Here is a 16,021-nt window from a genome sequence, read left to right as displayed (position 1 = left end):
CCAAACGAGCGTTATTTTGACACTCTACTCCCTATGCCCATTTTACAGCATTGCCACCCAGTGGATATAATCGGAATTACACACTCTATTCAAGGAGGGGAATCGGGACAAAATGAGTTTGGTCGAGTTTTTATTACAGTGATTTGATCACGATTCAAAGACCAACCGTGCGGTTACAGTGCCAGCATCGTATATATAAGGAATACATTGATTATTTTATATGTGGTTTTAAATGTTTAACTATGATTGGTGCATTTCATATATTCTGTAGGCTTAGTTGCCTTAGTCATATTAATTTTGTTATTTTTATAAAAAAATGTTCACAGGTCATAATAAGAATACTTCTTCCTTGACTTGAGTCAGTCATGGCAATTCTAGAATTCAAGTTTGGCCATACTGTAACAGATTGTGTCACAATGATATGACATCATAATTGAACACAATGATACTATGACAGCCACATTCTAGTTCATAGTTACATTTTTCTCTGTCAGTGGTCAGTGACATTTTGAAGTGGTTGGTGTATGCAATGCAATCCAGTGCTCCTAACTTCTCCATGGCCTCCCTGTACGTTGGGGATCTGCACCCCGATGTGACAGAGGCCATGCTGTGTGATTTATTTAGCCCCATGGGGACACTCCATTCCATCCGGGTCTGTAGAGACAGGATCACCAGGCGCTCCTCAAGGTACGCATATGTCAACTTCCAGCAGCCAGCTGACGCCAAACGCGCTCTTGACACCTTGAGCCATGAAACAGTCATGGGCCGACAGCTCCGGATCACGTGGTCTCGACGCGACCGCACCCTGAGGGACAACGGAATTGGGAAAGTCTTCCTGAAGGGTTTGGAGAAGTCCATCGACAGCCAGGCCCTGTATGACACCTTCTCCGCCTTCGGCACCATCCTCTCCTGTAAAGTGGAGAGTGACGAGAACGGCTCCAAGGGCTACGGCTTTGTGCACTTTGAGGCTCCGGAGGACGCTGAGAGGGCCATCAAGAGGATCAATGGCATGCTCCTCAACGATAAAAAGGTGTTTGTTGGCCCTTTCAAATCCAGAAGAGTACGAGAGGCCGAGCTGGGCGACCAAATCAAACAGTGTACCGGCATCAGTCTCTACATAAAGAACTTGAAGGAAGAGATTGATGAGATGCGACTGAGGAAGGAGTTCTCTCCCTTTGGTACCATCATCAGTGCCAAAGTCGTGATGGAGCGCGGCCGCAGCAAGGGCTTTGGGTTTGTGTGTCTGTCCTCCCCTGAGGAGGCCACCCGGGCCATCGCAGGGATGAACGGACGCATCCTGGCCACCAAGCCCCTGTATGTGGCCCTGGCCCGGCCCAAGAAACAGCCACGGGTGTATCCAACCAACAGATACAGGCAGCGAATGTCCGTCAGGCGTGCCACGCCCAGCATGGAGATCAAACTGCCTGCACAGCCCTCTGGATCCTCCATGGCTGCCATCCCTCACGCGTCCATCCAGTGTGTCTCCGCCCAGACCACGGGCCCTCGTCCAACCTCGGCTCCTACAGCTCCTGCACGTCCTGCTGTCTACCCGCTGGGCATTCGGGAGCGTGCGAGAGAATGGAGGTCTCGGACGACCTCCATTCTGGCTGCCACTCCACCACAGCAGCGAAAGCAGATGCTGGGTGAGTGTAGTGGTCTGGTTGACTGTTCACTGTTAATTGTCTGGTTCACTGCCAATTGCCTGACCCACACTTAAAGCCCTTGTAAAGACTGTGCCCCCAGTTCATTTAAATTAACCGTCCAATTTTCCCCTCAAGAACACAACATGGAGCCTTGGTCCAGCCCACACGGAACCATGTCGGGTTACAAAAAGGTAAGTAACCCCCCTAAAGGTTTATATTTCATATACCATGTAAGCATGGTCAGTCAACTTTATCTGGTTTTGTACAGTCCTGGACCTAGACCCACTCTCTATTGAGACCAGACAACTCTTTAATGTCAGGCCACTATAAAGGTTCTCAGGATCTTGTCATTTCTCAATATCCAGACTCAATTTCTATAGCTGAGCTTAAGAGGGAGAACCTCAAGCTCAGGATGTACTTACATACCATGAGCAATGAGCAAAGAAATTATTGGATTAGCTTCAGTGACTTTCTTTTCATTAAAACAGAAAACTCCACCTCTGATGGCCTCCCCATCAATGGAGGATGAGGTCAACGACCTAGCGCTGCAGCTGGAGGCCAAGCTGAGCCCCCCTCGGCCAAGGGAGAGTGGGAAGATGGGATTTTGGCCTTTTGTTGCCCCTGCGCCAACTCCACCTACTGGCCTGGCACTAGAGGCAGAGGGCAGGCCTCTGAGGAAGGACAGAGAGACAGGGCACTCCTGCTCCTACATCCGTGCTCCTGTGAGTGCCTTTAAGCCTGCTCCCCCTGTGATGGCCTCTCCAACACTCGAGGAGGAGGTCAACGACTTGGCACTTCAGCTGGAGGCCAAGCTGAGCCCCCCTCGCCTCAGGGAGAGTGGGAAGACAGGTTTTTGGCCTTGTGTTGCCCCTACATCCACTGCAACAATTGGCCTGGCAATAGAGGCAGAGGGCAGTCCTCTGAGGAAGGACAGACAGACAGGGCACTCCTGCTCCTACATCCGTGCTCCTGTGAGTGCCCTTAAGGCCGCCCCACCTGTGATGGCCTCTCCAACATTCGAGGAGGAGGTCAACAACTTGGCACTTCAGATGGAGGCCAAACTTGTGTTGAGCTGCCCTCTTGTCAGGGAGCAGGCTGGGGCTAACCCTCTTGTCAGGGAGCAGGCTGGGGCTAACCCTCTTGTCAGGGAGCAGGCTGGGGCTAACCCTCTTGTCAGGGAGCAGGCTGGGGCTAACCCTCTGGTCAGGGAGCAGGCTGGGGCTAACCCTCCTCCTGCCAGTGGACCTGCCAGCACAACGCCTCACACCGTTGGTGCCTGTAAACCCACTCCACCTCTGATGGCCTCCCCAACAATCGAGGAGGAGGTCAACGACCTAGCGCTGCAGCTGGAGGCCAAGCTGAGCCTCTCTCACCTCAGGGAGAGTGTCGCCCCAGCTGCCTCAACTCCACCGATGGGCCTGGCGCTGAAGGAGGAGGACAAGCCTCTGAGGACGGAGAGACAGACACGACACTCCTGCTCCTCCACCCGTGCTCTGAAAGGCTCTGGACGAACAACTCGTAGACAGGAATGGGGTGAGGTCAAAACAGCCTGGACAGCCATTTGTTTTTTGATGCTTTCCATTTTGCAGGTTAAACAATATTAATTTTGTGATTTCAGATCTGACGGACATTAACGTCCAGCTGAACCCTGCATCAGTGAGCTCGAGCTTCACTATTCAGCTGGGTGTTGACGTTCAGACGAGAAAAAGCTGGTAAAGTCTATCTATCTATCTATCTATCTATCTATCTATCTATCTATCTATCTATCTATCTATCTATCTATCTATCTATCTGTCTATCTGTCTGTCTGTCTGTCTGTCTGTCTGTCTGTCTGTCTGTCGATCTATCAATTTATCTATCTGATATAATGTTCTGGGCTGAATTACACTGTTAGTGAGGATAATGCACTGAAAATCTTACTATTGTCTGTTTTGACAGATTTGACAGATCCAGTTTCGGATGTTCGCCTGCCTGTGCGGACAGTGCACACACACACACACACACACACACACACACACACACACAGAACAACTACACCCCCCCCCTCCCCACAGACACACACACACACACACACACACCCAGAACAACTACACCCCCCCCCCCCACAGACACACACACACACACAGAACAACAAAATACACGTGCACGTGCACACACGCACACATACAAACATTTGTATTCTCATGTTAGCTTTGACACTAGACATTTCTAACATAGCACATTTAAATCAAGGTTCAAGTCAAATTACCTTAAAACCTGAGGTCATTATTTTGCTAGTACACTGCGCTACCAAGTGTGCTTCATGTTCTGCTGGAATGTTACCCGAGTTGGTGGAATGTTTTCCAGAGCTCCAGACTTCTGTGTGGAGAGCTGTCCTTCTGGTTCCTGGTTGAAAGAAGGTTCTCAAGGGTTCTAGACTTCTGTGTGAAGGGCTCTTCTTCTGGTTCCTGTTTGAAGGTAGGTTCTCCAGGGTTCTAGACTACTGTGTGGAGAGCTGATCTTCTGGCATCGTTCACATCCGTCCTACTCTCTGGTTGGGTCGTACATCAGCACCACTAATCTCTCCAGCAGTAACATTGACCCTCTACTGACCAGGGTTATAATAGTTTTGCTTTTTTCATTAGTTTTTATTTTTATATCGTTTTAACTTTTTGTGTTCAATTTCAGTTTAGTTTTAATTAGTTTTTAAAGCAGATTTGCTAGTTTTGTTTATTTTTTATTTTTTGATAATGCTTAGTTTTAGTTTAGTTTTTATTAGTTTCAGTATTAGTTATTTTTATTTTTTTCGGCGCCAGCCTCGTGAGACCATCCTGATCTCGTGAGCTCATGTTGTTTCACTCTGTGCAAAACAAACCATCTGGCGCACGTCAGGTTACTCCTGCGCAGGGACACAGCTAAAGAAATAATGGAGGATAGATTTAATATCCACCCAAAATACAAGGCTTATGTATGAAATGAAAAAGACTAAAACTAAGGAAATTTTCTCTACAATTTTAGTTTATTTTAGTTAGTTTTGTAAACACACAATACAGTTTTAGTTAGATATCGTTTTTTTGTAAAGCCTAGTTTTTATTTTTATTTCAGTTAACTAAAATGTTTTTTCACACCTAGTTTTCGTTTTTTAGTTAGTTTTCGTTCACTATAATAACCTTGCTACTGACCTCACTGGGCATGTAGAAGAGTCCACTGAAAGCAGTGTTGACCTCTGAGGAACACGTCCACGTTGTCCAGGCGTCCTGTCAGACAGTGTAGATGTGTCCCAGCCTGTGAAAGGACTGGGTGGCTCAGACACTGGGTGGCATTCATAGTGGTAAAACATTTGGTGAACAGCTATGTACCGCGGGTGTATGTCTTTTTATTATGGCTTCATTCAGCATACGGCTCGTGATGTAGGTGTCGGCCTCTGGTGTCAGCTCAAACTTTTGGTACAGAGCTGTTCAACAAATGTTTTCTGAGTCTCCCAGTCCTTTCACAGGCTGGGACACGTCTGCACTGTCTGACAGAGGAAACAGGACACCTGGGGAATGTGGACTTGTTTCTCAGAGGTCAACGCTGCTTTAATTGATCTCCTCAGCATGTCCAGTGAGGTCAGTAGAGGGTTAATGTTACTGCTAGAGAGATAAGAGGTGCTGATGTACGACCCAACCAGAGAGTAGCACGGATGTGAACGATGACAGGATGACAGCTCTCCACACAGAAGTCTAGAACCCTGGAGAACCTACTTTCAACCAGGATCCAGAAGATCAGCTCTTTACACAGAAGTCTAGAACCCTTGAGAACCTTCCTTCAACCAGGAACCAGAAGGACAGCTCTCCACACATAGGTCTCGAACTCTGGAAAACATCCCACCATCCTGGGCAACACTCCAGCAGAACATGAAGCACACTTGCTAGCACAACGTACTAGCAAAAGAATGACCTCAGGTTTTAAAGTAATTTGACCTGGACCTTGATCTAAATGTGCTAGGCTTTTCTCATACATTCAGTTACATTACTACATACTGCATTTGTTGTACTGAAATAAATATTTTCAACAATATAGCCTACATTTGTCTATGTGTTTTTGTGCGTGGCTGTAAGCCAGCGTTAGTATAGTAAAGCAGTTGTCCGGTTATCACTCCCTCCCTCCGTCACTCTGGACAATGTTGGCCTGCATTTCTCTGTTGGCACCACAAGAGGCAGTAGTCCCAGCACACCAAAATCAAGAAGGACACCAAAACCACCACCGATCTCCACTGCACAAATAGAGTAGTGGTGAGAGCATTGGACTCCCACCCTGGAGACTGGGGTTGAAGACCCGGTGGGGATGACTTTATGGGACTTTACCCCAAATCTCCACATGTTCATCCTTTCACTCCAACCTTTACCCCTTGCCTTATAGATCAGATCCTGTCCCAACCCCAACCCATATTCTAACCCCAACCCACACTAGGGACTGGAAGAAGGACACCAAAACCCACCTGCCGATCTCCACTACACAAGTAGAGTAGTGGTGAGAGCATTGGACTCCCACCCAGGAGACCGGGGTTCCTGGTGGGGATGACTTTATGTTGGGGATGCCGCCCATGTTGGGGATGATGCATTACATCTTAAATGGTGTTGAGAGACTCGCGTTGAGGTATCTGATTAGCGAGAGAACATTCACATGCACAGCTAATTCCTAGCATCCTGCACACTAAAGGACAATTTAGACTTCGTCGTACAACACTTTTGAAAGTATTGTCCTCAGCTACAATTTCAGCATAATTTGGGGCACCCAACGGAATGCGTGGCCTGACGGTTGTGGATGACGAACCGGTGACACGGCTCCTGGAGGTGTGCCCGGCTATATAGCTCGGCTACCTTGCTAGCTAAAAATGATGTCTTGCTTCAAAGTTAGCTAGCACTAGGACTAGCTGACAAGCAATGATCTACATACCATATTCGGGGATCATCAATCTATAAAACGTTCACAGTATTAAGATATCCCTACAGCGACCATGCTTAACAATACACCTTTGCCAAATATAAAAATAATGTAGCTACTGTTATCATCAAATTTGATGATTTAGTTGTTTGTTGGACGCCGCCGAGGAAAACCTCCAATCCCGAACTTCCCGCCCCATTTTTAGTTTCTGGCTGATTGACGGCAAGCTCAGCCAATGGAAACGGTTCAATATACCAGCGTGCCCGTTTGAAAGACACAAAAACATCGCTCAAGTAGCCAATCGGGTGCAACAATCATGACTTATTTCCTGAAGACGCTCATACTGAAATGCATTTTATATGCACAAACATTTTAAAAAAACAAAAATTGTAGTTAGTCTTCGTAAAATTTTTAGTTAGTTTGGCCCCGTCGAATCGGTATAGGTTTAATCTTCTCAGTCATGGAACTTCCACTATCGAAATGTCTCCTCTTCTTTTATTAGGCCTACAACCATGGATGCTTAGGGGTTGTAGGCCACAGGAGGGCAACAGAGGGCCCTTCTAAAGACCTGAATAACACAATCACAAACTAGGCCTATCAGAAGGAGAAAAACACTTTATTAACAAATGATTTACTACTGCAGATTAAAGATGATCATAATTGCACACAAACATTTCATGAAAACAGAATGATCTAAGCCTCAGAGGGAGTCTGGGGGTATAACAGGAAGGTGCAGATAGTCAGTGTGGAAACTAAACTACTGCTGGTTTCTAGTGATGTGACGTTCACGAACGATCCGATTCTTTTGAACGGCTCTTTAAAACGAACGATGGGAACCGATTCGCAGTTGTGGGAGTTATTTTTGTGTGTTGGCTGTAAGCCGACACACCAAGAAGAGGGAATCCTATTTGTCACTCCTTCCCTCCCTCCCTGTTGTCGTTGTTGACCTGCAGTTCTATTGTTGTTACCACAAGAGGCAGTGGTCCCAGAACATCAAAACAAAAAGACTCCACAGATTTCCCAGGTCAGAGGTGGCTGAGTGGATAGTGTGCTGTTTGTATTATACCTCCATGTGCGCTGCCTATCACCGCGAAGGTTGTGAGTTCAATCCTTGGTGTGGACATACCAAGGTACCATGACATATTTTGTCACTGGATGTTATAGAAGTTATGTAACGAGCGTGGGTCATATTTGTTAATTATAGACCCTTTTACAGCCTAGTCAGCACAAGAATGCGCGCGCATTCTTGAAACAGTAGCAGAGGAAGACAGACATCTCCATTATTAAGCGTACGGACTGGACTGATGACATCATCAAAAATGCCTGCATTTGCGGTGCCCATTTTATATCAGGTGAGTTATTTTGACTACCTGGTTTCACTGGAATGTCTGGTTGAAATGTAGCCCTTCTCAGTCTCGTTGTCGCATTCCGCTTGCTCATGCCAGACAACAGTCCTTTGCTGGTCCATTCACTTTGCCGTCAAAATAAATCGGTGTCGGCCTAGTTAGGAGAGGCGCTCATATTTCCAAGTGTCAGATAAACATGAAACTTCACTTCTAAGCAAAAGGGTCTACTTTAACAAATGCTGTGTTGAAGCTTTAAAGCACCGCCACCACCACAGAAGACTACCTCTGAAAAATAATTTCACTCGGACAGAACGCGTCTAAATAAGTTATTTATTGGTGGCGCCGAGGCTTCAAAACCCAGCATTTGTTAAAATAGACCTGTTTCCTTAGGTAACAGGCCATCACCATTGAAGACACAGCGACTCGGACTGCGAGGAATCTGGGTGTGACCCTGGATGACCAACTGTCATTTTCCTCACATGTCACATCCGTCACACACTCCTGCAGATTCATGCTCTACAACATCAGGAGGATTCGCCCTTTCCTCACTGATGAAACGGTGCAGGTACTCATCCAGGCCCTGGTCATCTCCCGCCTGGACTACTGCAACTCCCTCCTCGCTGGGGCACCGGCGTCAGCCATTAAACCTCTGGAACTTGTCCAGAAAGCTGCTGCTCGCCTGGTGTTCAACCACCCCAAATTCTCCCACACAACTTCCCTCCTCCGTTCCCTACACTGGCTCCCTGTAGCGGCTCGCATCCAGTTTAAAACTCTGGCGCTAACCTACAGGGCAATGAAAGGAACAGCCCCCTCCTACCTCCAGGCCATGGTCAAACCCTACACCCCCTCCCGACCGCTACGCTCTGCTACCTCAGGGCGACTGGTTGCCCCGTCGCTCCGAGGCTCCTGCGGTCGATCGACACGGTCACGGCTCTTCTCTGTCCTGGCCCCACAGTGGTGGAATGAGCTGCCCACTGATGTCAGGACAGCAGAGTCGCTGCCCATCTTTCGTCGCAGGCTCAAAACTCATCTCTTCAAGAAGTACTACAACAATCCTCCCACCTAAGCACTTATTGTATTATATTATATTGCACTGTACTTTAGATTGCGATTCTTGCACTTTGCCTTCAGCACTAGATTATGCTCTTAGTCACTTGTTTTAGAAAGAAGATGCACTTGTGAGTTCTGGCAAGTAGTAGTACATTGGCTCTTCCTACGTTAAATGCAATTATTGTTAGTCGCTTTGGAAAAAAGCGTCTGCTAAATGACTGTAATGTAATGTAATGTGTCTACTGTAGAGCGCCTCTGGTGTCACTGGTCAGAGCATTGGACTCCCACCTGAGAGACCGGGGTTCAAGACCCGGTGGGGATGACTTTATGTTATCATCAGTGTAACTGCTTTAGCCACTGAACTACCATTAATGTTATGGAAGCTTCTGCTACAGTAGTTGTTGTGAGCTCATGAGCTAACTATCCCGCTCTTACTGTATTGTGCTGGATTAGCATTGGGAGCATTGGAACTGATGTGTCCAGGCGACAAGACCTATCTTAATGTATCAGACATTATTTCATGTCATTTCAATTCACAGCTATTTCAGTGGCATGACTAGCTTCCATCCTACCAGTCCTGAACAGAAACAAGCCAGCCACGCACATAAACCAGGCTGGACCTGGTTTGGGTAATTTCGGGAATATGTAGTGTATACTGTATAGTACACTAGATGTAGCAGGCACAATCTGGATGTAGCATGCTGCATCTGGCGTAGCCTACTGAAAAGAACCAGAAGCACCCAACAGAGGGAGGAGCTGGTTACTGGGTTCAATAGAGAATTGCGCTGCCACCACCTTTTATTAACCGGTGGGGTCCGGCGTCAGAACACACACACACCACACAGGCGTTAGAAAAAGGACATGGCTTTATTAATCATTTCATTTCAAATGCACACATCAGCATGGCTCGGGACGCTCCCCAAACCCCCTATAGCTGCCCCATCCCCAGGCGCTCCTGGCTTAAACTATAACACTGCACTCTCACTGCAAAATAATATAAACTGCACTGCAAAAGAATATAACTGCACTCTCACTGCAAAATAATTTAACTGCACTCTCACTGCAAACGAAACATGCGCGTGTAAAACCAAAACTCCAAAACAACCGGCCTGCCACACCGTCTGAGATCAGGACACATCACTTTCCCTCTCCGAAAGCTTAGCTTCAGTTAATATAGGATTCGTTCATTAACAATGGTTATGGTTAGCCATAGTTTGTGACAGGCTGTTGACATGCGACAGCCCTGAAAATGATGTTGAAGGGCATTCCAAACGAGCGTTATTTTGACACTCTACTCCCTATGCCCATTTTACAGCATTGCCACCCAGTGGATATAATCGGAATTACACACTCTATTCAAGGAGGGGAATCGGGACAAAATGAGTTTGGTCGAGTTTTTATTACAGTGATTTGATCACGATTCAAAGACCAACCGTGCGGTTACAGTGCCAGCATCGTATATATAAGGAATACATTGATTATTTTATATGTGGTTTTAAATGTTTAACTATGATTGGTGCATTTCATATATTCTGTAGGCTTAGTTGCCTTAGTCATATTAATTTTGTTATTTTTATAAAAAAATGTTCACAGGTCATAATAAGAATACTTCTTCCTTGACTTGAGTCAGTCATGGCAATTCTAGAATTCAAGTTTGGCCATACTGTAACAGATTGTGTCACAATGATATGACATCATAATTGAACACAATGATACTATGACAGCCACATTCTAGTTCATAGTTACATTTTTCTCTGTCAGTGGTCAGTGACATTTTGAAGTGGTTGGTGTATGCAATGCAATCCAGTGCTCCTAACTTCTCCATGGCCTCCCTGTACGTTGGGGATCTGCACCCCGATGTGACAGAGGCCATGCTGTGTGATTTATTTAGCCCCATGGGGACACTCCATTCCATCCGGGTCTGTAGAGACAGGATCACCAGGCGCTCCTCAAGGTACGCATATGTCAACTTCCAGCAGCCAGCTGACGCCAAACGCGCTCTTGACACCTTGAGCCATGAAACAGTCATGGGCCGACAGCTCCGGATCACGTGGTCTCGACGCGACCGCACCCTGAGGGACAACGGAATTGGGAAAGTCTTCCTGAAGGGTTTGGAGAAGTCCATCGACAGCCAGGCCCTGTATGACACCTTCTCCGCCTTCGGCACCATCCTCTCCTGTAAAGTGGAGAGTGACGAGAACGGCTCCAAGGGCTACGGCTTTGTGCACTTTGAGGCTCCGGAGGACGCTGAGAGGGCCATCAAGAGGATCAATGGCATGCTCCTCAACGATAAAAAGGTGTTTGTTGGCCCTTTCAAATCCAGAAGAGTACGAGAGGCCGAGCTGGGCGACCAAATCAAACAGTGTACCGGCATCAGTCTCTACATAAAGAACTTGAAGGAAGAGATTGATGAGATGCGACTGAGGAAGGAGTTCTCTCCCTTTGGTACCATCATCAGTGCCAAAGTCGTGATGGAGCGCGGCCGCAGCAAGGGCTTTGGGTTTGTGTGTCTGTCCTCCCCTGAGGAGGCCACCCGGGCCATCGCAGGGATGAACGGACGCATCCTGGCCACCAAGCCCCTGTATGTGGCCCTGGCCCGGCCCAAGAAACAGCCACGGGTGTATCCAACCAACAGATACAGGCAGCGAATGTCCGTCAGGCGTGCCACGCCCAGCATGGAGATCAAACTGCCTGCACAGCCCTCTGGATCCTCCATGGCTGCCATCCCTCACGCGTCCATCCAGTGTGTCTCCGCCCAGACCACGGGCCCTCGTCCAACCTCGGCTCCTACAGCTCCTGCACGTCCTGCTGTCTACCCGCTGGGCATTCGGGAGCGTGCGAGAGAATGGAGGTCTCGGACGACCTCCATTCTGGCTGCCACTCCACCACAGCAGCGAAAGCAGATGCTGGGTGAGTGTAGTGGTCTGGTTGACTGTTCACTGTTAATTGTCTGGTTCACTGCCAATTGCCTGACCCACACTTAAAGCCCTTGTAAAGACTGTGCCCCCAGTTCATTTAAATTAACCGTCCAATTTTCCCCTCAAGAACACAACATGGAGCCTTGGTCCAGCCCACACGGAACCATGTCGGGTTACAAAAAGGTAAGTAACCCCCCTAAAGGTTTATATTTCATATACCATGTAAGCATGGTCAGTCAACTTTATCTGGTTTTGTACAGTCCTGGACCTAGACCCACTCTCTATTGAGACCAGACAACTCTTTAATGTCAGGCCACTATAAAGGTTCTCAGGATCTTGTCATTTCTCAATATCCAGACTCAATTTCTATAGCTGAGCTTAAGAGGGAGAACCTCAAGCTCAGGATGTACTTACATACCATGAGCAATGAGCAAAGAAATTATTGGATTAGCTTCAGTGACTTTCTTTTCATTAAAACAGAAAACTCCACCTCTGATGGCCTCCCCATCAATGGAGGATGAGGTCAACGACCTAGCGCTGCAGCTGGAGGCCAAGCTGAGCCCCCCTCGGCCAAGGGAGAGTGGGAAGATGGGATTTTGGCCTTTTGTTGCCCCTGCGCCAACTCCACCTACTGGCCTGGCACTAGAGGCAGAGGGCAGGCCTCTGAGGAAGGACAGAGAGACAGGGCACTCCTGCTCCTACATCCGTGCTCCTGTGAGTGCCTTTAAGCCTGCTCCCCCTGTGATGGCCTCTCCAACACTCGAGGAGGAGGTCAACGACTTGGCACTTCAGCTGGAGGCCAAGCTGAGCCCCCCTCGCCTCAGGGAGAGTGGGAAGACAGGTTTTTGGCCTTGTGTTGCCCCTACATCCACTGCAACAATTGGCCTGGCAATAGAGGCAGAGGGCAGTCCTCTGAGGAAGGACAGACAGACAGGGCACTCCTGCTCCTACATCCGTGCTCCTGTGAGTGCCCTTAAGGCCGCCCCACCTGTGATGGCCTCTCCAACATTCGAGGAGGAGGTCAACAACTTGGCACTTCAGATGGAGGCCAAACTTGTGTTGAGCTGCCCTCTTGTCAGGGAGCAGGCTGGGGCTAACCCTCTTGTCAGGGAGCAGGCTGGGGCTAACCCTCTTGTCAGGGAGCAGGCTGGGGCTAACCCTCTGGTCAGGGAGCAGGCTGGGGCTAACCCTCCTCCTGCCAGTGGACCTGCCAGCACAACGCCTCACACCGTTGGTGCCTGTAAACCCACTCCACCTCTGATGGCCTCCCCAACAATCGAGGAGGAGGTCAACGACCTAGCGCTGCAGCTGGAGGCCAAGCTGAGCCTCTCTCACCTCAGGGAGAGTGTCGCCCCAGCTGCCTCAACTCCACCGATGGGCCTGGCGCTGAAGGAGGAGGACAAGCCTCTGAGGACGGAGAGACAGACACGACACTCCTGCTCCTCCACCCGTGCTCTGAAAGGCTCTGGACGAACAACTCGTAGACAGGAATGGGGTGAGGTCAAAACAGCCTGGACAGCCATTTGTTTTTTGATGCTTTCCATTTTGCAGGTTAAACAATATTAATTTTGTGATTTCAGATCTGACGGACATTAACGTCCAGCTGAACCCTGCATCAGTGAGCTCGAGCTTCACTATTCAGCTGGGTGTTGACGTTCAGACGAGAAAAAGCTGGTAAAGTCTATCTATCTATCTATCTATCTATCTATCTATCTATCTATCTATCTGTCTATCTGTCTGTCTGTCTGTCTGTCTGTCTGTCTGTCTGTCGATCTATCAATTTATCTATCTGATATAATGTTCTGGGCTGAATTACACTGTTAGTGAGGATAATGCACTGAAAATCTTACTATTGTCTGTTTTGACAGATTTGACAGATCCAGTTTCGGATGTTCGCCTGCCTGTGCGGACAGTGCACACACACACACACACACACACACACACACACACACACACACACACAGAACAACTACACCCCCCCCCTCCCCACAGACACACACACACACACAGAACTACACACACACACACACACACACACACCCAGAACAACTACACCCCCCCCCCCACAGACACACACACACACACAGAACAACAAAATACACGTGCACGTGCACACACGCACACATACAAACATTTGTATTCTCATGTTAGCTTTGACACTAGACATTTCTAACATAGCACATTTAAATCAAGGTTCAAGTCAAATTACCTTAAAACCTGAGGTCATTATTTTGCTAGTACACTGCGCTACCAAGTGTGCTTCATGTTCTGCTGGAATGTTACCCGAGTTGGTGGAATGTTTTCCAGAGCTCCAGACTTCTGTGTGGAGAGCTGTCCTTCTGGTTCCTGGTTGAAAGAAGGTTCTCAAGGGTTCTAGACTTCTGTGTGAAGGGCTCTTCTTCTGGTTCCTGTTTGAAGGTAGGTTCTCCAGGGTTCTAGACTACTGTGTGGAGAGCTGATCTTCTGGCATCGTTCACATCCGTCCTACTCTCTGGTTGGGTCGTACATCAGCACCACTAATCTCTCCAGCAGTAACATTGACCCTCTACTGACCAGGGTTATAATAGTTTTGCTTTTTTCATTAGTTTTTATTTTTATATCGTTTTAACTTTTTGTGTTCAATTTCAGTTTAGTTTTAATTAGTTTTTAAAGCAGATTTGCTAGTTTTGTTTAGTTTTTATTTTTTGATAATGCTTAGTTTTAGTTTAGTTTTTATTAGTTTCAGTATTAGTTATTTTTATTTTTTTCGGCGCCAGCCTCGTGAGACCATCCTGATCTCGTGAGCTCATGTTGTTTCACTCTGTGCAAAACAAACCATCTGGCGCACGTCAGGTTACTCCTGCGCAGGGACACAGCTTAAGAAATAATGGAGGATAGATTTAATATCCACCCAAAATACAAGGCTTATGTATGAAATGAAAAAGACTAAAACTAAGGAAATTTTCTCTACAATTTTAGTTTATTTTAGTTAGTTTTGTAAACACACAATACAGTTTTAGTTAGATATCGTTTTTTTGTAAAGCCTAGTTTTTATTTTTATTTCAGTTAACTAAAATGTTTTTTCACACCTAGTTTTCGTTTTTTAGTTAGTTTTCGTTCACTATAATAACCTTGCTACTGACCTCACTGGGCATGTAGAAGAGTCCACTGAAAGCAGTGTTGACCTCTGAGGAACACGTCCACGTTGTCCAGGCGTCCTGTCAGACAGTGTAGATGTGTCCCAGCCTGTGAAAGGACTGGGTGGCTCAGACACTGGGTGGCATTCATAGTGGTAAAACATTTGGTGAACAGCTATGTACCGCGGGTGTATGTCTTTTTATTATGGCTTCATTCAGCATACGGCTCGTGATGTAGGTGTCGGCCTCTGGTGTCAGCTCAAACTTTTGGTACAGAGCTGTTCAACAAATGTTTTCTGAGTCTCCCAGTCCTTTCACAGGCTGGGACACGTCTGCACTGTCTGACAGAGGAAACAGGACACCTGGGGAATGTGGACTTGTTTCTCAGAGGTCAACGCTGCTTTAATTGATCTCCTCAGCATGTCCAGTGAGGTCAGTAGAGGGTTAATGTTACTGCTAGAGAGATAAGAGGTGCTGATGTACGACCCAACCAGAGAGTAGCACGGATGTGAACGATGACAGGATGACAGCTCTCCACACAGAAGTCTAGAACCCTGGAGAACCTACTTTCAACCAGGATCCAGAAGATCAGCTCTTTACACAGAAGTCTAGAACCCTTGAGAACCTTCCTTCAACCAGGAACCAGAAGGACAGCTCTCCACACAGAGGTCTCGAACTCTGGAAAACATCCCACCATCCTGGGCAACACTCCAGCAGAACATGAAGCACACTTGCTAGCACAACGTACTAGCAAAAGAATGACCTCAGGTTTTAAAGTAATTTGACCTGGACCTTGATCTAAATGTGCTAGGCTTTTCTCATACATTCAGTTACATTACTACATACTGCATTTGTTGTACTGAAATAAATATTTTCAACAATATAGCCTACATTTGTCTATGTGTTTTTGTGCGTGGCTGTAAGCCAGCGTTAGTATAGTAAAGCAGTTGTCCGGTTATCACTCCCTCCCTCCGTCACTCTGGACAATGTTGGCCTGCAGTTCTCTGTTGGCACCACAAGAGGCAGTAGTCCCAGCACACCAA

General features: G+C 47.3%; 2 protein-coding genes across 2 annotated transcripts in view; one reads left to right on the top strand and one right to left on the bottom strand.

The window, feature by feature from the left end:
* The window catches only part of LOC311330068 (receptor-type tyrosine-protein phosphatase S-like), a 66,204-nt gene that overhangs the window by 38,986 nt on the left and 11,197 nt on the right, over positions 1 to 16,021 (bottom strand). The gene's annotated exons all lie outside the window — the stretch shown is intronic.
* Positions 530 to 13,448, top strand: LOC311329918 (polyadenylate-binding protein 4-like; the record flags this gene model as incomplete). The annotated part of the gene is made up of 5 exons (XM_084461870.1): positions 530 to 1,324; positions 2,630 to 2,725; positions 10,768 to 11,598; positions 12,841 to 12,936; positions 13,443 to 13,448. The coding sequence occupies 5 exons, from the start codon at positions 530 to 532 to the stop codon at positions 13,446 to 13,448; spliced, it is 1,824 nt and encodes a 607-aa protein (XP_084317996.1).

This window comes from Borostomias antarcticus (genome assembly GCF_949987555.1).
Source record: "Borostomias antarcticus genome assembly, chromosome: 3".
NCBI lineage: Eukaryota > Metazoa > Chordata > Actinopteri > Stomiiformes > Stomiidae > Borostomias > Borostomias antarcticus.
This window is presented reverse-complemented; position numbering and strand designations above follow the sequence as displayed.